The following is a 26,558-nucleotide window of genomic DNA, read 5'->3' on the forward strand; positions in this document are numbered from 1 at the left end:
TTCATTTCTAATGCTCACCCTGGTCCTTAGCATGAGATTCCACAGGCTTAAGGGCTCAGTCCCACAAGACTGCCCTCACTTAGACTTGAGTCGTAAGTACTGGGTCCTAGTACTGTCTGACTTGACTACAGAGTACGTTGTTGTTCAGTTGCTCAGTCATGTCCGACTCTGCAACCCCTTGGACAGCAGCATGCCAGGCTTCCCTGTCCTTCACTATCCCCTGGAGTTTGCTCAAACTCATGTCCATTGAGTCGATGATGCCGTCCAACCATCCTATCCTCTGTCACCCCCTGTCTCCTTCCTTCAATCTTTCCCAGCATCAGGGTCTTTTCCAATGAGTCAGTTCTTTGCATCAGGTGGCCAAAGTGTTGGAGCTTCAGCATCAGCATCAGTCCTTCCAATGAGTATTTCAGGGTTGATATCCTCTAAGATTGACTCGAGTCAGAGGCTCCTGCAAACCCTTCTCCTGCTTTTTTAATTTGCTAGAATAGCTTCCAAAACTTGGGGAAACTTTTATTTACTTTTGCTGGTTTTCTATAAAGGATATTATAGAGGGTACAGATGAACAGGAAGATGGAGAGGTATGTAGGGCCAGGTCCCAAAGGGTCCTGATTCTGTTGTCTGGGAACTGGATGTGTCCACCAGCCTGGAAGTTTTCCAGACCTTGTTGTGTAGGAGTTGTGTGGCGAATGTGATAACCACTACAGTGCGGAGATGAGGTCCATCATGTAGGAGTTGTTCCGGGAGTTTCCTAACAGAGGCTTCCTTGATGAAATCAGCCTCTGGTTAGCTCACTTTCCCCGTCTGTTCTCCCCTGATGTCTCATCAAACACAAGATGACAGTCTTCCCACTCCAGAAATTCCAAGGATCTTCAGAGCTCTTGTGTCATGAGCCAGGGACTAAGACCAAATATTTGGCAGAAGATGTTCCTATCAGTCAGGAAATTAAAAGGATTTTAGGAGTTCTTCTGGCTTTCCCAGTGGCTCAGTGGTAAAGAATTCGCCTGCAATGTAGGAGATGCCAGTTCGACTCCTGGGTCGGGAAGATCCCCTGGAGAAGGATGTGGCAACCCACTCCAGTATTCTCTCCTGGAGAATCCCTGGACAAAGGAGCCTGGTGGGTTACAGTCCGTGGTCGCAAAGAGTTGGACACGACTGAGTAACTTCACATGCACGTCAGAGCTCTGTCAAAAATAAGGACCCGGGGCACAGGTCAGATCTATATTTCTTATAATGTCACAGTATCACAAGTTAGGATAGAAGAAAGAAAAAGAATAGAGACATTTAGTTTAGTTCTATCATTTCTTTTTTTTTTTTTGTTAGAATACTTTTATAAACAGAAACAATCTCATCAAATGTTTGATTCCTCAGAGGTTCAGTATGTAAAGGGAACGTGGGTTAATTTTCTGCCTTTATTTACTAGTTTTCAAAATAAATTGATTTCCTGTGGTGACCAGTTAGGATTTTTTACAAAAAGTACTTCATTGTGAATTTATGAATTGATTTCTCTTTGGTGGCTTTCAGTCCACTGTGGTTATTATTCTTTTTGGTGAACACTGGCCAGTAGATCTCTCTTTAAGCCAGGGTCTTGAGCCCTTTCCATCTGATCATTGACAATGTTTTAATACTTTTCAAAAGGATTAATCTGAATTCAAATGTTAAATGGGAGTATATTGCGACCAGAAAAGGGTTTTCCTCTCCATGCACTCCTGGATTAATTATTGTGGAATGCTGAAATGTGGTTCCATGTGAATTTTTTGGGATTTTCCCTTCATAGGTATGGGAGGTATCGCCAGCATGCCGCCGCTGACCGCTGTTGCTCCTGTGCCAATGGGTTCCATTCCCGTTGTCGGGATGTCTCCCCCGCTAGTATCATCTGTTCCTGCAGCAGGAGTGCCCCCCCTGGCTAACGGGGCGCCCCCGGTCATCCAGCCTCTGCCTGCATTTGCTCATCCTGGTACGTGACCTGCTAAAGCCACAGGCTGAAGTTTTATATGTATTTTACTCATCATTCTTATTAAGTCTTCTGTTTTCACACTCAGATTATATTTACATAGTATTTTATTCCATAAGAAATCATCTTTTTTTTTTTTTTTCATTTAATGTCTCCTTTTGGGGAGGAGCTAGTCTAGAGAGAGGGCATGAAATTACGTACCCTTGGCTGCCGTTGTGCACAAAGGTGAACTCAACAGCTAAAACCAACAGTATAATTTCCTTTCAAGGGCTTGATGAGAACAGCTCAACTTTGAACAGCATTTGAGCACTTTTTAGTTCCATGTATCACTTACTCTTTTCTTCAGCTGCCATGAACTGCTAATAAACAAGCCAATCCCTTAGGAGTAGAATTATGTGGGAGATAAAAAAGAACATTGGCTTTTTTTTTTTTTTGAAGAGGTGTAGTGAATCAGGCATAGAGGGAGAAGGAAATCTAATGAATGACTATATTAAGGTTATAGTGTTCCATGCTTGCTTACTTGAACAAAGGATTACAAAGTGTCTGGCTTAGCTAATTTCATTTTGAGACTTTATTCAAAGTCTTTCTTCCCTTTAAAGAAAAGGTGGCTTAGTGGTAAAGAGTCCACCTGCCTATAGGAGACTCAAGTTTGACCCCTGGGTCGGGAAGATCCCCTGTAGGAGGAAATGGCAACCCACTGCAGTGTTCTTGCCTGGAAAATCCTGTAGACAGAGGAACCTGGTGGTCTACAGGTCATGGACTCGCGAAAGAGTTGAACATGATTTAGCAACTAAACAGTGACAACAGAGAAAAGCATACAGTGTAGATGTAGATAGCCTTAGTCTAGCAAATCTGAGTGGGTTCATATCAATATGTAAATTTTTTTCTTGTTTTATCTTTTAAGTACTTAGATAAGTCTGAGTACATTCAGCCATGGTTGACAGTGTGGGTTTGAGCCTAATATGTGGATCTACCTACGCTCCTGGATTTACTACATCTGTCAAGATGTGTCTCTATGTTACAGTCATAGAATCTAAATGGACCTTTTAAGATGTTCTCGTTACAGGTAGCTTGTCTTTCTTAAGTGACCATGACTGTAGGTGAGATGGCAGTTGAAAAAGTGCTTGCGATTATTTTTCCAGTGGTAGTAGTGAATCCATGCCTTGTGTCTTGTTTTCTTTTGTGCCAAATGGCGATTGTTGCAAGACTATAGGCAAGGTTGGGGGAAATGTTGGTTAAGGTTCAGAGTTTTTCTCCTGACACGTAGCCTGAATGAGACTCAGACTCAAAAGCTGGCCCTCCTTGGCATCACGTGTCATCTGGCCGAGACAGGTCTGTGACTTCTTGGCTCTGACATCTGGAACTGACACTTCAGCTGCTTCAGTGCAGTTAAGAATATGCCAGCTATCTATTTAAGCTATTGCTTCTTCAACTGTAGGAACAGATACTATAAAATGTGATACTAAATGTTTAATGAAGAGCCCAACTTTGTGGATGTAAACATTACTACCTAGTAAGGTGGTTTTATGAAGGAACAAGTGAAACATTTTTGGCTAGAGGGCAGGAAGCAAGAAGGGAATGACTGTTTTTAAGTCTAGAATGGTCAGAAGGGAAGAATAATTTCTGCCTTAGAAATTATTTGATGACTAAAAAAATTTTGATGACTATGCATTTTAATTTTTGTAAAAGAGAAACTTATTTTTGTAGAATTAAAATTATTCAACATTTATTTATTTATTTTTTACTTATTTATTTTTTCCACATTTATTTGTTTTTACAGCTGCCACATTGCCAAAGAGTTCTTCCTTCAGCAGATCTGGCCCAGGCTCGCAGCTGAACACGAAGCTGCAGAAGGCACAGTCGTTCGACGTGGCCAGGTGAGTCTGCTTGTGTTCAGACGGTGCTTTGGTTGAAGCTGTTGTCTGATTGACTCATAAATTAAAAAATGAATTAGCTGTGTGTTCTTTACTTATCTTCTTTTACTTTGTAGCATGCTAATATTTATCTTAATTCTGGATCATGTTCTAGGTTTTATTATTTGTTTGTTGTAGCAATGACAGAATCAGAAACACTACTTTTCCTTAAAAAACTTAGCTTTTTTTTTCTCTTTTTTCAAGAGGATGATAATATGTAGTAGTCCATGGTTAGCTATTTTGTGTCAGTCATTTGAAAGTTTCTATATTGGGGCTCCCTTGGTGTCCAGTGGTTAAGAATCCCCTGCCAGCGAAAGGGACAGCGGTTCAATCCCACAGGCCTCGGGTCAGCTAAGCCTGTGTGACACAGCTACTGAAGCACCACACTGTAAAATAAAAAAGTTTATGAGTAAAATATTTTATAGGACACTTAGAGTCAAAACTGGCTCTAAGTTTATCTCAGATAATCTTATGAAGCCTGTGTGGATTGTCAGTAAAACTTCAGATCAGTTTTTATGAAATGAGTTATTCAAGTTAGTGAAGAGCTCTTATTAATGGGATTTGTGAATTGATTTTAGTAAAGCTTACTTGACCTGCTGCCTTGTGTTCTGGCCAGTCTTGGTTCCCAATATCTTTTAGATTTTTATTTTACCCATATTTTCCCCTTGCATAATGCTGCACTAAAGTGAAAAATTAAGTCTCTTGATAAGCTGTCTCAAAACTTTTCAAATGAGAAGATGTAAATGAACATGATTGCATCTTTTCATGTTTCAGTCCTCTTTATGAATATTTCCTAAGTGAATCAACTCATGTTTCCTCTTTAAAGAGAAGAGCATGTTGAATATAACTCAAAAATTCATTACCTTTTAAAAATTAATATAAAGAAAATCCATAAGCTACAAAGCACTGTGTCAAATACTTTATGCACAGTAACCCTTTTAATGCTCACCATCTTCTCCAGAAGATGACTATGATTTTCTCTGTGTTATGGATGAGGAGGCTCAGAGAGTAAGTGACTTGCTCAAGGTAACTCATAAGTGATAGGGCCAAGAGCCGAATGGAGGTCTTTCTGATTTTAAGGCAAATGTTCTTAAAATTTGCTCTAGTAATGTGGGTTAATTGTCGAATACAGGTTGTAAGGCATCAGATAAGGAGTCTGGGGAAGCTAACGCTCAGAAACCTCAAACTCCCAACAAGGGAGCATTTTTAAAGGCCAGGTGAAGGAAGGGAGTCACAGAGTGTTTGATCAGCTTCTGCACACCTCTCTAATTGATGGTGAGGTACCAGGGCAATACCACAGGGGTTGATGCTGAAGCTGAAGCTCAGATATTTTGGCCACATGATGTGAAGAGCCACACACTGGAAAAGACCCTGATGCTGAGAAAGGTTGAGGGCAAAAGGAGACGGGAGTGGCAGAGGATGAGGTTGTTGGATAGCATCACTGACTCAACAGACATGAATCTGAGCAAACTTGGGGAGCTAGTGAAGGACAGGGGAACGATGTGCCTGCAGTCCATGGGATCGCAAAGAGTCAGACACCACTTAGTGACTGAATAGCAACAACAGCCAACAGGGGTTGATGTTACTAATCCTTAGCTTCCAGCTTCCCTTTGGTGGAGTTTTAGCATCTGTAAAACAAGTCAGGAATGTGCCTCAGACCCTGTTATCTTGGTACTTCAGGGAGCAACTAAGGATTCTATGACTGCCATATGGCACATTTGCTGTTTAAATTGTTACCAGTTCTGGCCCAACTGCGACTTTTGTCACTACATGTTCACCTCCTTTCAATCATTAATTCTTGAGCCAGACTTTGTGACTTAGGTGAGGCCTGGGAGACCACAGCTTTTCTACAAACAAGAGACAGGCAGAGGGAAAAAAGAGAGAGCGAGGCAGAGAACATGAGGAGAGAGGTCTGTCCGAGGAAGACTCTACAGCGTCCTGCTTGGTTATAAAAACACTGTTTTGGGTTTTTCTGTTTTTTTGTTTTTGTTTTTTTTAATAGTTGCCCTTCAGTATCTTAAGTTTCTGGAAAGTTTGTGTGATGTGGCATCTCACTTTGGATAATGCCTGTTTAGACCTGTTTACGTTCTCAGGAATTAGGCAGAAAACTATGATTTGATAAGTGTTGTCTTGAGCACTTTGTGTTTTATATCCTACATTCCTGGGGTGGAGGGGAGAGATATCGGCTTCTTGACAAATTGGGAAGAGTTGGAATCTGCAAAATATTAGTTTAAAATGAGAGGTTTGTTGCAGAAATAGGCATAGCAAAATAGACCTCGGTAAATGATTTTAGTGAGAAATACATAAAACTTGAAACGGTAAATTTTTATAAGTACTTTTCAAGTGTTTGGGAGCAGTGTCTGTGCTTTAAGCAGTGTACACAGTAAGAATAAGGACACAGATAAAGTATATAAATGAGGATTAAAAGTTCACTTTAACATGTGAGAAATAGATTTTTTTTTTTTTAATGAAAGGACATTGCACATGGGGCATTAGTTGTAACCTGTCCTGGAAGTGGAATGCCATTTTTTCTTTTTTACTGTCAGCTCAATCATCATGTTTAAATTGCCCGATATAAACAGCGAGCTCTTAACAAACAGTGGGTACAACCAGTGTGATACTGTGTGGGAACTGATCTAAGGAACTGATCACCAGGGAGATCTGCACCCGAGCTGGCTGCTGGTAAGGGGTTTCCTGAGGTCAGGGGCGCTACACATTGGCAGGAAAGACCAGCCCTGGGTCGCAGTCAGAAGCAGAACTCCTTCCCTTCCTTTCTGCACTGCCGAGAAGTGTTCTTTTCTCTCTCAGAAACTCCACGTGTGGGCATGTAAATTCTCAGAATGAAATAACTTCCCTTCATTAAGAAATCCATCCTATATTTTGGTGTAAGATTGTTAAACGTTTTTTAAAAATGAATATCTTTAAAGGCAGTGCCTTTATTTGCTGTCCACATGGCTTTTTAAACCAAAAGAAGACTGGATGTTACTGTGATCACCTCAGTTCCAAGGAGATTTTCCATCCTTTCCTAGAACCCTTAAATTAGTTTGATTGTGTGTATAACTTGAACCAGCCACTTGGTCTGTCCTGTTTACTCAAAATAATGGGAAGCTCAAAATAATGAGCTTATCTGTATGCAGATAAAGGGTTGTAACCTTAAGAAATGAAAAAGTCATGATGGAAAATTCTGAAATAGTGATTAGAAAGGGAATAAAATGTTAAAGCTAGTTTTCTAGAAAGTTCTTAGTTTTTAAAGAACTGGAATGTGCAGGTCCTTGCTGTTCACCCTTTTCTCCTGTCTTTCCTCCCACAGCGTCCCTCCTGCAGCCGAGTGGGCCGTTCCTCAGTCATCCAGGCTGAAATATAGACAGCTCTTCAATAGTCACGACAAAACCATGAGTGGACACCTAACAGGTATTTACACATAAGAATTAATTTAGTGAAATATGGTCTCCGTTCTAAATGTGAATTGTTTCTAGATATTGGGCCAAAGATTTTCCAGACTTTGCTTTATTTACCTGTATTTCTTTCTAAACAGTGTTTTCATTGTTCCTTTTATCTCATCGACTGATTGATAAGTTCTCATCAACTGATAAGGCCATAGTTACTTCATTCTCCACTGCCTCAGGCTTTTGCTTCTTGGTAAACAGAACCTAGACCAAGGATCCCCCAGCACCCCAAATGCCACTAGTGTGCAAATCAAAGCAGTAGTGAAGGAACACTGCTATAAACAAAACCTGGCTCATCTTCTGAAGTCCAGCTTCGTAGGTCAACTTGAAACTGTCTGCTCAAAGAATCAGTGATGACTGCAGGGGCAATGATTGGGGAGATTAGAACCTGGCCTTGCCACTTACCACCTGGAGGTCAATTTACCTACTTGGATCTTATTTCTTCATGTATAAAAGGTCAGAGTTAAGTTACATGGTCTCTGTGAATATAAAAAAAGATTCTGTTGTCTACATCAGAAAGACTCAAAGGATTTTATGATGCTATCCAGAAATTTTTCTAATAAGGGGTGGTGGTTGTTGTTTAGTCGCTCAGTCGTGTCCAGCTCTTTGTGACCCCATGGACTGCAGCACTCCAGGCTTCCCCGTCCTTTACTATCTCATGGAGTCTGCTCAGACTAATCTTCATGAGTTGGTGATGCCATCCAACCATCTCATCCTCTGTCGCCCCCTTCTTCTGCCCACAATCTCTCCCAGCATCAGGGTCTTTTCCAGTGAGTCGGCTCTTTGCATCAGGTGGCCAAAGTATTGGAACTTCAGCTTCAGCATCACTCCTTCCAGTGAATATTCAGAGTTGGTTTCTTGTAGAATTGTCTGGTTTTATCTCCTTGCTGTCCAGTGGACTCTCAAGAGTCTTCTTCAGCACCACAATTTGAAAGCATCAATTCTTCGGCACTCAGCCTTCTTCATGGTCCAACTCTCACATCTACACATGACTACTGGAAAAACCATAGCTTGCACTATATGGACCTTTGTCGACAAAGTGATGTCTTTGCTTTCTAATACACAGTCTAGGTTTGTCATAGTTTTCGTCCAAGGTACAAGTGTCTTTTAATTTCATGACTGCAGTTACTGTCCACAGTGATTTTGGAACCCAAGAAAATAAAATCTGTCAGTATAGCCATTGTTTCCTCACCTATTTGCCTTGAAGTGATGGGACCAGATGCTATGATCTTAGTGTTTTCAGTGTTGAGTTTTAAGCCAGCTTTTTCACTCTCCTCTTTGACTTTCATCAAGAGACTCTTTAGTTCCTTTTCACTTTCTGTCCTAAGGGTGGTGTCGTCTGCATCAGTCAGTTAGTTCAGTCGCTCAGTCGTGTCTGACTCTGCGACCCCATGGAGTGCAGCATGCCAGGCCTCCCTATCCATCACCAACTCCCAGAGTTTACCCAAACTCATGTCCATTGAGTCAGTGATGCCATCCAACCATCTCATCCTCTGTCATCCCCTTCTCCTGCCTTCAATCTTTCCCAGCATCAGGGTCTTTTCTAATGAGTCAGCTCTTCACATCAGTTGGCCAAAGTATTGCAGTTTCAGCTTTAGCATCAGTCTTTCCAATGAACACCCAGGACTGATCTCCTTTAACATGAACTGGTTGGATCTCCTTGCAGTCCAAGGAACTCTCAGGCGTCTTCTCCAACACCACAGTTCAAAAGCATCAATTCTTTGGTACTCAGCTTTCTTTATAGTCCAACTCTCACATCTGTACATGACTATTGGAAAAACCATAACCTTGACTAGCTGGACCTTTATTGACAAAGTAATGTCTCTGCTTTTTAATATGCTGTCTAGGTTGGTCATAACTTTCCTTCCAAGGAGCGTCTTTTAATTTCATGGCTGCAGTCACCATCTGTAGTGATTTTGGAGCCTCAAAAAATAAAGTCTGCCACAGTTTGCACTGTTTCCCCTTCTATTTGCCATGAAGTGATAGGACCGGATGCCATGATCTTACTTTTCTGAATGTTGAACCTTAAGCCAACTTTTTCACTCTTCTCTTTCACTTTCATCAAGAGGCTCTTTAGTTCCTCTTTGCTTTCTGCCATAAGGGTGGTGTCATCTGCATATCTGAGGTTATTAATATTTCTCCCAGCAATCTTGATTCAGCTTGTGCTTCCTTCAGCCCAGCATTTCTCATGATGTATTCTTGCCTTGAGAACCCCATGAACAGTCATCTGCATATCTGAGGTTATTGATAGTTCTCCCCACAATCTTGATTCCAGCTTGTGCTTCATCTATCTTAGCATTTTGCATGATGTACTCTGCATATAAGTTAGATAAGCAGGGTGACAATAATAAGGGGTTAAACACGTAAAGCCGATTAGAGAGTTATAAAGAAATGCATAATTTTAATAAAGGAAAATAGAGACCTCCAATACAAACATTAAATATAAAAGGGGGAAAAATGTAACTGCTCTTTAACAAATATGAAAGGAGGGGAATATGGGTTCATTTTTCTGGGGTGGAGAAGCACTCGTATTTACAATCAAGACATTTAAAGTTTCTTATTTTAACTTTTTTTTTTTTTGCTATAATTAAAATTCCAATACTTCCAAAAGAAAAATTCATCCTTGTTTAAAAAATGTCAGGATTGGGTGAGACTTTGAAGAATTGTGGTCTAATCATGAACCCTGTCCCAGTGAAAAAATCTCAGTGGTCATTTCAAATAAGCATATATTTGTACCTGAAACAGCGAATTATAAATACACACAAAGTCTCTGTCTGCCTCGCTCACTCTGCTACAAGAGCAGCTCTCATGGTACGGATTTTCATATTTCTTCAGCGCCCAATATTCAGTGGTATCATTTAAAGTACTGTTTAACCAGATTTTACCACAATGTGTCATACAGACCCAGACCTGCATAGTCTGTGAATCTGAAAACATGTCTTCACAGCATTGTTGGTGTTTCCTGGGGGTTACTTAAAATAGTATTCAGGTGCAACATTGATGCCCAGATTCTCTTTGCTTGGTAGGATGTGTATTTTATGATGGAAGTATTGTATCGGGTAAAAAGTGTATGACAGAGGCACTTCAGTATTTAGAATTTTAATATCTGAGACAGAAAGTAAAACTGAAATATACTGGGTGAGCAGATTTTTGCTGCTGTTTATCTGTGTGAAAGTGGAAAACTGAAAGCGTTAATTGCTCAGTTGTGCTCAGCTCTTTATAACCCCATGGACTACCTACTCTTATTCTGTCCTGGAAAGCATTTGAGGTGGGAATTTCATTTTCAAACCAGATCTTTGTATAGTCATGAAAAATAATTTGTTACAGTAAATTTTTAAATAGGAATAAATCAAAGAAATGTAGTTTGCTTTCCCTTTGTGAGGAGTCAAATGTAGAGTGTGCTTTAAGCTAAAGAAGACTTTGCACGGAAGCAGAGCAGGTTTGTTGAGATGGATGACAATCAAGGATTATCGTTATGATAACATCACCCCCCAGAGCAGCTACTCAGTTCAGCCTCAGAACTGAGGAAGAGTAAGAAGAATACCAAGGAAGTTGAAAAGAGTTCTCAGAATGGAAAGAGGCACAAGTGAAATATTTAGCAATAGCACAGTTCACCCCACTGATTCAGTTCAGTTCAGTCGCTCAGTCGTGTCCAGCTCTTTGTGACCCCATGAACTGCAGCACGCCAGGCTTCCCTGTCCATCACCAACTCCTGGAGCTTACTCAAACTCATGTCCATTGAGTCAGTGATGATTCCCTGAGTTGATTTATCTGATATGCCTCCTTAGGTGGGTATCCCCCTGTTCCTTCCCAACTTGATGTATATATATACTACTATTTTAAAAGAGACACTGTTATAAAACACAAAGAGTTCTTTAATCAAAGTGATATAAGTAGCTCTAGAATTCTAGGCTTCCGTTGTGGCTCAGATGTTAAAGAGTCTGCCTGCAATGCAGGAGACCTTGGTTTGATCCCTGGGTTGGGAAGATCCCCTGGAGGAGGGCATGGCAATCCATACCAGTTTTCTTGCCTGGAGAGTCCCATGAACAGAGAAGCCTGGTGGGCTACAGTCCATGGATTTGCATAGAGTTGGACACGACTGAGTGACTAACACACACACAGAATTCTGAAACTGCTATTCTTGCTAGTCCTTTTCTCAAAGAGGTATTATCTCCTTGCATTCTGAAACAGTGACTGTGTTATTTGGTTATTCACATGCTAATCTCAGAAGCTAAAAAGTCTTAGTCATCGTTTGAACTAAACCTTTGACTTCATTCATTCATCTTGTCCTTTACATTCCTGCTTCCCTGCCCAATCATGGATACCCATTGTAGGCTTTATGAACTTGAGATTTTGTTTATATCCTTAATATTTTTTTATAAGCCAGTACTCTTTTCATGAATATAAGCTTCCAAAGGAGGTTGCACTGTTATGCTAAGATACTGTCTTCACTGTTGCTGATCTAGTTTAATGTTTCTTAACCTGTCCTTAAGACTTAACAGAGTCCCATATTAGAATTGCAAAAGAAAATAGGGATCCACAGACTTTTTCTGTAAAGAGCAAAATACTAAATATTTTAGGCTTGCAGTTATACACTGTTGTAACTATTCAGCTTTGCCATTGAAGTATGAAAGCAGTCATAATATGTTTAAATGAATGGGCATGGCTATGTTTCAGTGAAACTTTATGTACAAAAACAGCTGGAGGACTGGAGAATGCTTATGGACTGTGGTTTGCCAATCCCTGTTCTAGATCATTTCCCTCATTTCAGAGACGAAAGAACTTCCTTTTAGAGAGGGAAAGTGATTTTGTTAATGTCACATGTCATTAGAGAGTGGAAGAGTCAAGAGTGAAATCCATATCTCCTGATATCCAGGTCCAGGGCTAGTTTTTTAAATTTATTGTTGCATTTTTTATAAAGTAAATGAAATATGAACTTTCTTTTATGTAGTTCTGTAGTGGGCACAATGTTGTTACAAGTATAAATGAAAGCTTTCACTAAACTTTTACTGATTCTACTTTAATATTGCCAGTATTCTAAATGCAGTGAAAGAAAGAGTTAGTCGCTTAGTCATGTCTGACTCTTTGCAATCCCATGGACTGTAGCCTGCCAGGCTCCTCTGTCCATGGAATTCTGCAAGCAAGAATACTGGAGTGGGGAGCCCCATTCCCTGCTCTAGGGGAACTTCCTGACTCAGGAATCAAACCCCAGTCTCCTGCATTGCAGGCACCATTTCAGCCACCAGGGGAGCCCTCTAGATACAGTGTTATAGGCTAAATAAAATGATCGGTGAAGTTTCCTCATTCCAGTATACCAAAGACCAAGCAAAATATTATACATGGTAATCTTCCCAGCATAATTGCTACCACTTTGCATTCCTTGATCTATTACCTGTCATCCTTGGCCCACCCCTTGGACATCATTGAAGGACATGAGACATTTGTCTCTCTCTTCTTAACACTAGTTTATTTAAACATTCAAAATCTTTTGTTGTGGTCTTCCTGGTATCTAAAGCTAGTTTCATGCCAGAAATGAAGATATATATATACAAGTATTTTAAGAAATGAGAGCTAATTTTGAGAGGAAAGTTGAAATTCCAGAAACTCTTCTTTATCACAAACCTAGGAAATGGCTGTGATATTGGCCATTTATGCAACCATGAGCAAAATTTTTTTTTTTTAAGTCTGTATAATGAAATGGGTAGAAGAATTTTCTCTAAGGTCCCTTCCTCTTCTGAGATTCTCTGAATCTTGTCTAAATTTGATAGTCATCATGATGGAGGTGGCAGGGGGTGGCAGATGATATTGCATTTAGAGAGGACACATTTCAGCTTTGTGAATAAAAACCTGATACAAATAGAGATGGTCACCTGAACCAAAGGGCAGGTTAAATATTGAAACTCTAATTTTTTACATACTCATCCCTCATTAAACATCTATTTAACAAAAATCTATTGGCTGTGTGCCAGGTGCTATGCTTTGTGTTTTTTCCCTTTTTCACTGGGACTTAGTTTCCTTATTGAAAAGCCCATTGGGTAATAGCAAATATTGTTTAGAGCACTGTGATTGCATTAGATTGCATGGTGCCTGTGTGCAGAACGCTGACCTTCCTAGACAGTGCAGACTTGCTGATTCATCTTTATTTTTCCCCGGCTTTCCTTTAGGTCCCCAGGCGAGAACCGTGCTCATGCAGTCGAGCTTGCCACAGGCTCAGCTGGCTTCCATCTGGTAAGGAGGGAAAGCCCCCGGTTCACATAGAGTGGGGGTTCGTTTCTCACATAGACGGGGCCGCATGAGTCGTCAGATTGACACCGTTATTTATAAGGGGGAGTATGCTTAACTTTTCAGTGAGTTCTAACTCACAGTGATTCAGTACTTAAAATGATTTAAAGTTGTCCCTTTTGTTTTCCCCCTTTTGAGTTTTAAAACTACAGAAGCAGAGAGATTAATACAATGAATTCTCAAGAACTCATAACACAGCCTAAATAAATGTCCCCTTGTGGCTAGTCCTGCTTCTGCCCTCCTCCTTTCAATTATTTTAAGCCAAATCTCAGTCATTATATCATTTCCATCTGTAAATATTTCAGCCTGTATCTTCAAAAGACATAGGAATTTTTTTCTACATAACCATAATACTAAAAGTCCACTTAAAACTGTTAATAGGAATTCTTATTATTAAGTTAATCAGATGGTGTTTAAATTCCATAGATTGTCTCATAATTTTTTATAGCTGATTTGTTCAAATCAGGACTAAAATAAATCTATATTTTGTAACAGATGGTTGATATACCTTTTAAGTCTCCTTTAACCTATAAATTTCCCTTGGTCTTATTCTCCCCTTTCCCTTACCCACCCCCACCAAAAAACACCCAGATCATTTGTCCTATGCTTTCTTGCAGCCCACCTTTAGCTGATTGCACCCTTGTGGTGTTAATTCATTCTTGTATTTCCTGTAGATTGGAAATTAGATCTAAGGTAGAGTTTTTCCACCTCAGTGCTGGTGACATTTTTGGCATGATAATTCTTTGCTGGTTAAGTAGTGCCTCTGGCCTCTGCCAACTCCAGTAGTATGATTCTCCCCCCCCCCCCACCCCCCACCCCATGTGACAATCAGAAGTATCTCCAGACACTGACAGATGTTCTTTGCAGTACCAAATCAATCAGTATTTGAGAACCACTGATTCAGATCTGAGGAGAACCACTTGTCAGATTAAAATTTGATTTTTGTGTTTTTTTTTGCAAAGTGCATCAGAGATGATACTAAGTACTTTTATCAGGAGGCACACAAATGTCTCTCTGTCTATTTTGTAATTAATTTTTTTTTTCAGCTGCGCCGCATGGCTTACAAGAGCTTAGTTATCCAACCAGGGATCAAACTTGTACCCCCTGCAGCGGAAAAGCAGAGTCCTATCCACTGAACCACCAGGGGGTTCTCTGTAATGATTTTTAGTAGCTATTGATGAGCATTGCCTAAATCCTATAGGATTCTTTACACTTAGATATTGACTAGAATGGTTTCTTCAGGAGTGTTTCTGTCTCAGTTATGCATTATTCATTGATTCTGCTGGGAAGATAAACCTGGTCTGCACCGCTTACCTTCTAGGTTCCTGATTTTGCTGCAGGCATGTTGATTTGGTTGTTTCATAAGTGGTCAAGCTCTAGGTCAAGCCCAGCCTGTCCCTTTCTATTTTGTATTAAAGAGCCTACCTTTTGCATTAGAATAATAATAGACCAGTTAGCAAACACCTTATCTCTGTGACACATCGAGACCTCTTGAAGTCTGGATAGGTACCAGTATCCTAGGACCCTCTGAAATAAAAGCTAAAGACCTCACATTTATGGAGGCTTGTTGTTTTCATGACACTAGCATATAGTGAAATGTGTTAACCGGTGTCTGGAGGCAAGGAAGGGGTGACTGTAGAGAGACAGGGGAATTTGGGCAGTGATGAAACTGTTCTGTATATTGTAGTAGCCATACAACTGATTGTGTTTGTCAAAACTCACAGAACCGTACTGTACAAAAGGGGTGGACACTATGGAAATTGTACCTTTTTAAAAAAAAAAGAGCTTGTGCCACCTGAGGCAGTTTCAGACCTTGGACGGGTTTCTTGACTTATGGCGTCAGCAAAGCCCGATTGGTTGCCCAGGGTAGTATCTGTCCTGCCGACATTTCAGTCAGCTGCTTTGTTGTCTTGCATTCTCTTTTTGGTGTCCAGTTTTTTTTTTCAGAAGTCACATCTTGGACTTGCTGGGGAAGGTCTGTTTAATTAGCTAATCCTAAATTAATTAGGATTATAAAGAACAGTGGTGGTTAAATCGTGAAGTTAAGGAACAGAAAACACCTTGCCTCTGATTGGAGGCCGTGAAGATCCACCCTTGGAATCCTAGATCAGGGGTTGGTCCAGTGAGCTAAATCTGGTCTGCAGCTGATTTTGTAGGTGCAGCTTTGTTGTAAATACAGCTGTGCCCATTCATTTCTTTGTATACTGTCTGTGGCCAGTTTCCTGCTGTAGCAGCAGAATTCAGTGTGATAGCGGTGGTGTGGTCTGCAAAACTTAAATATTTAGTATCTGACCTGATAGTCTGTGGAGTGTGGTGTTTAAACACACATGGAATGTGAGTATGACATATTTTAAATGGGTGCAAGGACTGAGGAGTGTGTAATTATAATCACAGTTAGCCTCTGTTGAATGCTGAACACCATCCCAGCTAGATGGGTAGTCTCATTTTGTCTTTGTAACAGTGGTATGAAGTTGGAACGATTTTTATAAATGGAGGTACAGAGGGACTCAACTGGTACAGAGTCAGAATGAGAAAACAGATCATTGAAATCACTCGTGAATGGTAACAAGCATGCATTTTCATGAAACTAGATTACAATGAACTTTCTGTTGAATAGGAATCTTTCTGACATTGATCAAGATGGAAAACTCACAGCGGAAGAATTTATCCTGGCTATGCACCTCATTGATGTAGCTATGTCTGGCCAGCCACTGCCACCGGTCCTGCCCCCAGAATACATTCCACCTTCCTTTAGGTAAGGAATATTTGGTTCTAATAAGAAATTGTGTGTTGAGTATGTTAATTTCAAACTTGGCTTTGTTGGCTGTATATCTTACAGTCATTTTTTCTTCTTGGCAAGTGAATGAAATCTCCACATATTGAACTGAATCTTCTTAGGCAGCTTTTGTGTTTAATCTTTGCCTCTTCCATTCTTTAAAGTACTTAAATAGACTGTTAGTAAAACAATCAAGCATAACATCACAAAATTGGTGCTTTTGAGACAATCCATGTAATCAACACTCACCAAATAACTTTAGCAGTGAGACAACATCAGTCTGCACAGAGAAAATAAATCACGGAGAATCTGCCTATGAATTCTACACATTCCAGAGGTGACAAAATGCTGGCAATGTAGAAATTATAATCAGCAAAATAATGAAAAGAAATTATCCTGGTCTGAAATACAGTCTCAGTGGAGAGGTTGAGAGGGTAGCTCAGAGTCCATTTGGGAGGACTGGTATCCCCCACCCACACACAGCAATGTATGCATAGCCCTCTCAGATAGCTGCCTCTCAAAGCTTTGACTCGGAAGACAGATTTGAGCCCTTACAAGGACACAGAAGAACAAAAGAAGCCCAGACAAGAATTTCTGTCCCGATTCCTCCAATGTCGGGAAAGATTAGGGGCAGAGTCTCCGTAAAAGTATGAGACGTGGAACCTCTGCTCTCAGCACATGTGAAGTACGGGGAAGCTGAGAACACTGTGCCGGAAGAAACCAGTGGCTAGACAGTTTGTTCATAAAATCTCACAGCTGCAAGAATCACAAGAGACACTTAACACTGGTGGGTATGTTTGTATGTGTATGTGTGTGTGTTAGTTGCTTAGTTGTGTCCATCTCCAGGCTTCTCTGTCCATGGGGATTCTCCAGGCAAGAAGACTGAAATGGATTGCCATGCCCTCCTCCAGGGGATCTTCCCATCCCAGGGATCAAACCCTGGTCTCCTGCATCGCAGGCAGACTCTTTACCATCTGAGGTGCAAGGTGGAAGCTGACATAAAAAAGCATAGAAAGAAGATAGGTAGACTGGTTTAAAAGAGCGAGATAATGGGGAAAAGTGAAACTGGCTAGTAAACTAAGTGATTTGTTTTAAGGACTATTAAGTGTAGGCATTTCATGTGTTTATTAAGAGAGCAAATGTAGAGATTCTGGATAGGGAAAGAAGATGCTCACAATCAGCGGAGTTGCTAGTCTTCCCTTGGAAGAATTTAATATTCCAAAGGAAGGAAACTGTGTCTCAGGGACTGCTGTAACCACTTGATGATTATTAACTGATTTAATCCTTTGAAATTGTCCTGATTTTGTGATGGTTCTAAATATTTTAATGAACTTGGCACTCAGAGTCTGATGACATTCAGATATTCACTTTTTAAAAACTCTTTATATAAATGGAGAAGAGCGCATCTTTATCTTTTTCTCACCAAAAATGACATATGCTCCATTTTCTATGGCATACTCTTTAAAAGGTTGTTTTTCATGGTGTGCTCAATTCTATCTTGGCACCTAGATGTGAAACCATTTTCTTTTTTCCACAATTGCAGAAGAGTTCGATCTGGTAGTGGTATATCTGTCATAAGCTCAGCTTCGGTGGATCAGAGGTTACCAGAGGAACCAGTTTTGGAAGATGAACAGCAACAACTAGAAAAGAAACTACCTGGTAAGACAGTCTTTATATTTGAATTTTATAGCCTATTAGAGATTTTCTGTCTTTAAGGCAAAGATGGAGGTAAAATATATTTAGCTAATGACATTATTGCTATGTTTCTTTAACTGACCTTAGTCAGAAAGGAGTCACTTTGCAAATGCTTTTTGGATTTTAATATATGTGTAGAATGAAGAAGATTATGTACTCTGCTGATGCACCTTTGTTCTAGCTCTTAAATTGAAATCTATTTAACACTTACCAGAAATTTTATAAATGTTATCTACAAAGCACTAAAAATTGATAAGCCTTTAAGGTGATGGCTTAATACCACCAGTACAGAAATAGAATGTAAAGTTGCCTACTTATGTTTTCTCATGTTGTTATAGAATCGAAAGCTCCTTGATAGCAAGAAGCTATTTTAAATTTAATAGGAACCTAATTTAAATTACCCTCATTTACAATGAGAAATTCATCATACTATTAAAATATTCTCTGGTGGTTATGAATTATTAATATGAAGTGATAATTGGTACTAAGACACCCTAATGAAATTTATTATGGAGTCTCTTCATGGTAAATACTCTGTCGGTGTCATTTTGCTGCATTTCAAGTGCTCAGGGAATAATCGACCTGCTCAGGACACTACTAGCTCTCCCGCTCTCCTCTTCAACTAAATTACTTTTTGTTCACTGATAAACTGCTTCCTGAAAATGTTCTTTGTGGAAGTGTGTTGAGTAGAGTGAAGAATCTAAATGTTAATAATACATGGTCCATGCCCTCTAGAAGGTTATGATACAACTGAGGATTTAAGACATCCATATAAAAAACCATCAAAGCAATGCATAACTGTGATAAATTCCTGAAGGCAGAATTATAGATACACAGCAGAGTTTACTTCTGGTTGGTTAGCACAGACTGGCAAATACACTGGCAGTTAACTCTCTATGGACGAGGTCACAGTGGAGTTGAGATTTGAAGATTAATAGGGTCATTACAGGGGTGGGAAGGAGGAACATTTCAGGTTAATAATCATGGGAATAAAGTCTTCAAGCAAATAAGGACAGGAATCTTTAGAATTTAGAATTTCCTTTTTCTGTTGGTGGAAGATATTTAATTATTTCTTTGGCTTCACTGAGCCTTCACTGCCATGCAAAGGCTTTCTGTAGCTGAGGTGAGCTGGGCCAGCTCTGAATTACGGTGTGCGGGCTTCTCATTGCAGTGGCTTCTCTCTGTTGCTGAGCAAAGGCTCTGGACGAGCTGGCTTCAGTAACCGAAGCTCTCAGGTCCCTCGGTGTGTGGAGGCTTCCTGGACTAGGGATTGACCCATGTCCCCTGCATTGGCAGGCGGATTCCTGTCTACTGGGCCACCCGGGGAGTCCAACGTTTCAAGATTTGAACAGGATGTGACATTATTAGAAGTTTTGGTTAATGCGTTCTTTCTTTCAACAGCTGTTTATTATGTGCCTCTGTGTGTTAAAAATGGGGCCAGATTTTGGAATTAAAAAGGTATATAGGGCTTTCAGTTTTTGTTGTTTTTTTTAATTGAGGTAAAATTTGCTTAACATAACATTGATCATTCTAAGTCATCTAGTCTGGGTGCATTAAACAGCAGAAATTTATTTCTCACAGTTCTGGAGGATAGAAAAGTCCACAGTCAGGATGCCATCAAGTTCTGTTCCTGGTGGGGGCGCTCTTCCTGACTTGGAGATGGCTGCACTCTCACCAGATCCTCACTTGGCCTTTTCTGGATGTGTGCACATGAAAAGAGAAAGATGTCTCTCCTTTTTCTTATAAGGCCATTAATTTATAACGAAGGCCCTATAGTCATGGCTTTATCTTAACCCGAATTATAAAGGTCCCCTCTCCAAATACCATCCCACTGGGGGTTACTACTTCCACATGTGAATTGATAGGGTGGAAAACACTCAGTCCAAAACAATGGCCATAGCTAGTTACTCAGTATTCTCCCTTTTCCCCAGTCCTTAGTAATCATCAGTCTGCTTTCTGTATCTTTGGATTTACCCCCTCTGAATATTTCATAGAAACAGTATTATGCACTGGGTGTTCTTTTATGTCTGGCTTCTTTCACTTAGCATAATATTTTTGAGATTTTACCCACAATGTTGTTCAGTTGCTGTGTTGTGTCCTACTCTTTGCAACCCCATGGACTGCAGCATGCCAGGCTTCCCTGTCTTTGACCATCTCCCAGAGTTTGCTCAAACTCATGTCCATTGAGTCAGTGATGCCATCCAACCATCTCATCCTCTGTCACCCCTTTCTCCTCCTGCCCTCAATCTTTCCCAGCATCAACGTCTTTTCCAATGAGTTGGCTCTTTGCATCAGGTAGCCAAAGTATTGGAGCTTCAGCTTCAGCAAGCTTCAGCTTCAACATCAGTCCTTCCAATGAATATTCAGGACTGATTTCCTTTAGGATTGACTGGTTTGATCTCCTTGCAGTCCAAGGGACTCTCAGGAGTCTTCTCCAATAGCACAGTTCAAAAGCATCAGTTCTTTAGTGTTCAGACTTTTTTGTGGTCCAAGATCCCCTGGAGAAGGGAACAGCTACTCACTCCAGTATCCTGGCCTCCAGAATTCCATAGGCTGTAGAGTCCAAGGAGTTGCAAAGAGCCGTACATGACTGAGTGGTTTCCACTTTCACTTTTCTCACATCCGTACATGACTACTGGAAAAACATAGCTTAGACTATACGGACCTTTATTGGTGAAGTGATGTCTCTGCTTATTATATGTCTCAGCATATTAAAATACGCTGTCTAGGTTTGCATGTATCACTACTTCACTCCTTTCTCTGGCTGAGAGGACTTGCAGTTTTCAAGTGGGGTGAGTGAAATGGGTATTGCCTCTTCTGAAACCACTAAAGGAGCAAAAAGAACAAAGAAAGCAAGGCTTGCTTACCGTCTCTGACCTCTCATCTAACTGCCGTGTGTAAGGAAAGTCTGTCTGCAGTGGAGGCCAGGCAATAATGTGGGAAGAAGCCAAGAAAGGATGCTCACAGCTACACATCTCAAGACAAAGTGTGAAGTGACAGGTCTTGAAATAGACTGGGAACAATGGGAATGGTGTGCTGCACAGGGTGGCAATAAGAGCTTCCATTGTCTGGGGTTGGCTCCCAGCAGAAGCGTGTGTGGCAAACACAAAGCTGAGTGGACACTGCTGAAAACACAGAAGGGACATGGAGCACGATTTTTTTTTTTGAAGTAAAATAAAATGGGTGCAAACAGTGTGAGCACGGATCAGAGAAAAAAAATCGTTGACCTGAGGATAGACTAAAATTCATTACCTTGGTGCCCTTCAAAGAAGGAAACTGAATAATAGGTTGGAAAAACTAGTTTACTGAGTGTCCTCTGCAAAGTGATTAGGGCACAACCTGCTCTTCAGTGTGAAACCCAGGAGGAGACACATCATCTTACCTCTATTTTCAGCAACCGTTCTGTTTATTAAAATTGAAAACAGAGTGGCACAGTTTCATGCGAAGGGCAAGGAGGTGGACAGGGCAGGGCTTACCTGGTGGTCCAGTGGTTAAGACCCCTGGCTCCCAACCAGGGAGCTAGGGTTTGTGCACTGTTGGGGAACTAAGATACCTCACACCTTGTGGCCAAAGAAAAAGAGGTAGAAAAGGAGAAGTTTGTGGTATAGAGGAGAGAGTGGGTCAGTTGCTGAATCAAGGTCACAGAAATGGGAAAGGATACAGTAACAGGGAAGGTATGGAGAATGAGTGATGATGGAGAAGTTCTGTCAAAAGATTATTCCAGAAACCGCATTTTGGGCATTGTGACTGCTGTGATGCGGTTCATTTGCAGGGGAGGGTATGTAAACAAGACACTGAGTGAAAGGGCCTGTACCTGGTGCTTATCCGTGAGGGCAGAGGCAGGCGGGAAGCTTAGGGAGTTTGTGTCTGCAGGTCCGTTACTCATTGCCGATGTGCCATGGAGTTTTTCCTTTGAAAATGTCTGTTGAACATCATATGGCTTTTCATGATCGTCCTGTCTCTTGTCTGAAAGTAACCTTTGAAGATAAGAAGCGGGAGAACTTTGAACGGGGCAACCTAGAGCTGGAGAAGCGGAGACAAGCGCTCTTGGAGCAGCAGCGTAAAGAGCAGGAGCGCCTGGCCCAGCTGGAGAGGGCGGAGCAGGAGAGGAAGGAGCGGGAGCGCCAGGAGCAGGAGCGCAAAAGACAGCTGGAGCTGGAAAAGCAGCTGGAGAAGCAGCGGGAGCTGGAGCGGCAGAGGGAGGAGGAGCGCCGGAAGGACATCGAGAGGCGGGAGGTGAGCAGCCGGAGACAGTCCCGTCATTAACAGCTGCTCTTCTAGACTTGTTTAAGCGTCAGTAGTATATTGAGGCTTCCCTGCTGGCTCAGCAGGTAAAGAATCTACCTGCAGTGCAGGAGCTGGCAGGAGACACAGGTCCGATCCCTGGGCCGGGGAACTGAGATTCCCACATGCCATGTGCTTAGTAACTCAGTCCTGTCTGACTCTCTGCAACCCCGTGGACTGTAGCCCTCCAGGCTCCATGGGGATTCTCCAGGCAAGAATACTGGAGTGGGTTGCCATGCCCTCCTCCAGGGGATCTTCCCAACCCAAAGATCCGAACCTAGGTCTCCCACATTGCAGGCAGATTCTTTATACCGTCTAAGTTTGAAGAAACAAAATTTTAAGAAAGTATAAAAGCATGGCCTTCCCTGATGGCTCAGTGGTAAAGAATCTGCCTGCCAGTACAGGAGATGCGGGTTTGATCCCTGGAATGGGAAAGTCCCCTGAAGAAGGAAATGGCAACCCACTCCAGTATTCTTGTCTGGTAAATCCCATGGACTGAGGAGCCTGGCAGGCTACAGTCCTTGGGGTCACAAAGAGTCAGAGACAAGTGAATGACTGAGTACAATACAACAATAATATGTTAACCCAGTCTTGTTTTTTTCTTTTTACAGTTCAGTAGTTTTAGTTACAACCCACTCTAGTACTCTCGCCTGGAAAATCCCATGGACGGAGGAGCCTGGTGGGCTGCAGTCCGTGGGGTCACTAAGAGTCGAACATGACTGAGCGACTTCACTTTCGCTTTTCACTTTCATGCATTGGAGAAGGAAATGGCAACCCACTCCAATGTTCTTGCCTGGAGAATCCCAGGGATGGGGGAGCCCAGTGGGCTGCCGTCTATGGGGTCGCACAGAGTCGGACTTGACTGAAGCGACTTAGTAGTAGCAGCAGCGGCAGTTTTAGTTATTCACAAAGTTGTGAGACCATAACCATTGATTCATCACCCTGAAAAGAAATTCCTTAACCATTAAGGAGTTACTACTCCCCTTTCCCATTCCGCCTTGCCCTTAACAACCACAGATTTACTTTCTGTCTGTATACCTTTGCCTATTCTGGACATTTTTGATAAATGGAATCATAGAATACATGGCTTTCACTTAGCTTTCAAGGTTCATCCAGTGTGTAGATTGAATAAATACCTATTCCTTTTAATAACTGAGTAATATTCCATTACCTGGATAGACAACATTTTATTTATCCACTCATCAACTTGATGGTCATTTGGGTTTTTTTCTACCTTTTGGGTATTTTGAATAACGTTGCTGTGAACATTCATGTACAAGTTTTTGATAACCTAGTCTTATGACAAACCTAGTCTTATCAATTAAGTATTTTTTAGCCTTATTTCTGCATTCATATACACATATAGAAATAGAAAGGTTCATATGGTGGAGAGGCTGAGGGTTTACTGAAATTGTTTTTTTTTTAAGCCACTGTAATGGTACCACACTAAATAATTAAATTGTTTGGCATCTTTTTCTTTTTCCACTTTAGAAAACAAATCTAGTAATCTTTACTGTATTTTATGGAAGGCTTCCTAAATTTTATGCCATACCTGGATATGGACCAAGACAATCTCTTGTCTGTCTTTCCAGTTTTAGTGTGTTGTGACAGAAGCAATGCCGTGATCTGCTTGTGTAGATGAAATGTATTTTAAAGATGAGGGATCTTTTTCTTTATAAAAAAATAATACTTTGGTTTCATCTCCTGATGATTGCTTTTGAAAACTTCTAGCTGTAAGCTGCCTTTTCATTCAGGCACACACACACAGATAATAACAAGATTTTCCTTTCCAGAATGACAACCAAAAGATAGACCACCCTTTCTTCTTCAGTTTTTTTTAAAGCATTTCAGAGTGTTTGTTCAGAACTATGTAACTGGCGTTTACAGCGTGCCAGGCATTGTTAGGTCCCTGGAGATGCTGTGGCGACTAGGCGCCCATCTGTCCTCCTGGCCCTCACAGTGTAGCTGGGGCACAAATAGGTAAGAAGCAACTGTGGTTCAGTGAAGGGTGCCGGGTGCCCTGACACATCCTCTGCCCAGCAGCCGCCAGACTCGGGGCTGAAGAGAGCTCACGTGGCTGGGACATTGCAGAACCTTGTGTGCTAACAAGGAAACAAATGATTAGGGACACGGGAGTCATTGACTTTTAAAGCTTGAGATAAATAATAATTTCTCCTGTGACAGAAGAAATAATAATTACTCGTTTGATGGAAGAAAGTTTTTTTTTTGTTTTGTTTTGTGTTTTTGTTCTGGGTTTTTCCCTAGGTTAGTTTGCCTTTTTTGAAAAGATAATTTTGTTGTATTTATTTGGCTGCTCTGGGTCTTAGTTTTGAATGTGGGATCTTTAACTGAAGCATGTGGTATTTAGTTCCTTGACCAGGGATCGAACCCGGGCATCCTACATTGGGATCTTGGAGTCCTAGCTACCAGGAAACTCCCATAATTTTCCTTGTTTTCTTTTATGAGTCAGTAAATAAGGAAGAGCAGGTTTACTTACTATACCAAGCATCCTTAAAGTCCTGAGGAATTGAATGTCAGTGATCCAATAGTCCTTTCTGTTCTCAACCCACATGACTGTGATAGCCTTTCTGAATATTCTCTTTTTTTCCCATAGAAGTAATAACATATTTGTATGAAATTTTGTGCTGTTTTATAATGAAAGTCATTTGTCATGTTTAATACGATTTCATCCCTAAAAGAAAAGACTTACTAGATGTAGCATTTATTAAGAGACATTGAAGAGTGTAAGAACTGAACCATTAGTAAATCGTCTGTTTGTGTATGTCACAGGCTGCAAAACGGGAGCTTGAAAGGCAAAGACAGCTTGAATGGGAACGGAATCGAAGACAAGAACTATTAAATCAAAGAAACAAAGAACAAGAAGACATAGTTGTGCTGAAAGCAAAGAAAAAGACTTTGGAATTTGAATTAGAAGCTCTAGTGAGTAGTTCGATTGTGCTTTGAGAACCCACTTGCATTGAATTGTTAAATGCTAATGATTCTTATTATTTTTCACTTGTTAAAGAATGATAAAAAACATCAATTAGAAGGAAAACTTCAGGATATCAGATGTCGATTGACAACCCAAAGGCAAGAAATTGAGAGCACAAACAAATCTAGAGAGTTGAGAATTGCAGAAATCACCCACCTACAACAACAATTACAGGTGAGAAGCTGTGTCCCTTAAAAGCCTTTTGGCTTCCGTGCCTTTCTTTGATTCATTTCATTCACTTATTCACTCAGCAAGCAGCAAGCATCTAGCAGGCCAAGATGAAGCAGCAGGGTACTTGCCTGAAAGTAGCTGTTGCTCAGTTGCTAAGTCGTGTCCGATTCTGCGACCCCATGGACTGCAGCACACTAGGCTTCGCTGTTCCTCACTCTCTCCCGGAATTTGCTCAGACTCACGTCCATTGAGTTGGTGATGCCATCCAATCAGCTCATCCTCTGAAAGTAGGCTGTCTGGTAATTCAGCACACGTGCTGGGCCTGCTGCATGCCAACTCACTGCAGGTGCCGGTAAGCACTCAGGATCCAACAGTGGATGGCAGAGACAGAAACCCTGCCCTCATGGAGCTTACCTTCTGTTTGCAGGGTAGACAAGGACTCAGGAAACAAGAGAAGCATGTTCTCTATTAGAAGAGGGAAAGTTGCTCTGGAGAGCAAGTAGGGAAGAGTCTCCAGCAGAGAGGCCTGTGATTGTAAGTAATGTGGTCAGGTCAGGCATCTCTGTGAGTTTGATATTGGGGCAAAGACTTGAAAGAGGTGAATGACTGAGCCAGATGGACATCTACAAAGAAAGTTCTAGGTAGGACAACAGTTGTGCAGAAGAGCTGAGGCTGTAAGCTGGTCTCTGGGATGCCAGTTACAGCAAGGAGACAGCTGTGGTTGGAGCAGCTGGGGGCTGGATCATGCAGGACCTGTAGTTTACTCCTGGGACTTTAGCTTTACCATGAAAACTGCAATAAAGAAGTGCAATTAAGTATATCAGGGGGAGTTCCAGAGATACGTGTATAGAGAATAGTTGGAGACACAATGGAATACTCTAAGCTCTTCTCCTTTCATTTTATTACCTATTCAACCTTCACCACCAAGTTGTTAAAATTTCATCTGGTTTGGTTTCAAGTGTTGAGTTAGAGGGGGTATCCAATTCATGTAGGCACTGTTCTGCATACCATCCTAAAAGGTGATCATATTTGGACACCGTGACTT

The 26,558-nt window shown here is 41.1% G+C and overlaps 1 protein-coding gene across 8 annotated transcripts in view; it reads left to right on the forward strand.

Moving 5' to 3' along the window:
- The window catches only part of ITSN1 (intersectin 1), a 246,668-nt gene that overhangs the window by 92,127 nt on the left and 127,983 nt on the right, over window positions 1-26,558 (forward strand). For all 8 annotated transcript variants that reach the window (XM_070455186.1, XM_020892645.2, XM_020892648.2 and 5 more), the window contains 9 exons: window positions 1,778-1,957; window positions 3,735-3,831; window positions 7,178-7,278; window positions 13,478-13,541; window positions 16,213-16,350; window positions 17,915-18,030; window positions 22,040-22,302; window positions 25,141-25,290; window positions 25,376-25,516. In XM_070455186.1, the coding sequence (XP_070311287.1) occupies window positions 1,778-1,957; window positions 3,735-3,831; window positions 7,178-7,278; window positions 13,478-13,541; window positions 16,213-16,350; window positions 17,915-18,030; window positions 22,040-22,302; window positions 25,141-25,290; window positions 25,376-25,516 (1,250 nt within the window). The remainder of the gene's footprint in view (window positions 1-1,777; window positions 1,958-3,734; window positions 3,832-7,177; window positions 7,279-13,477; window positions 13,542-16,212; window positions 16,351-17,914; window positions 18,031-22,039; window positions 22,303-25,140; window positions 25,291-25,375; window positions 25,517-26,558) is intronic.

This window comes from Odocoileus virginianus, chromosome 25 (assembly GCF_023699985.2).
Source record: "Odocoileus virginianus isolate 20LAN1187 ecotype Illinois chromosome 25, Ovbor_1.2, whole genome shotgun sequence".
Taxonomy (NCBI): domain Eukaryota; kingdom Metazoa; phylum Chordata; class Mammalia; order Artiodactyla; family Cervidae; genus Odocoileus; species Odocoileus virginianus.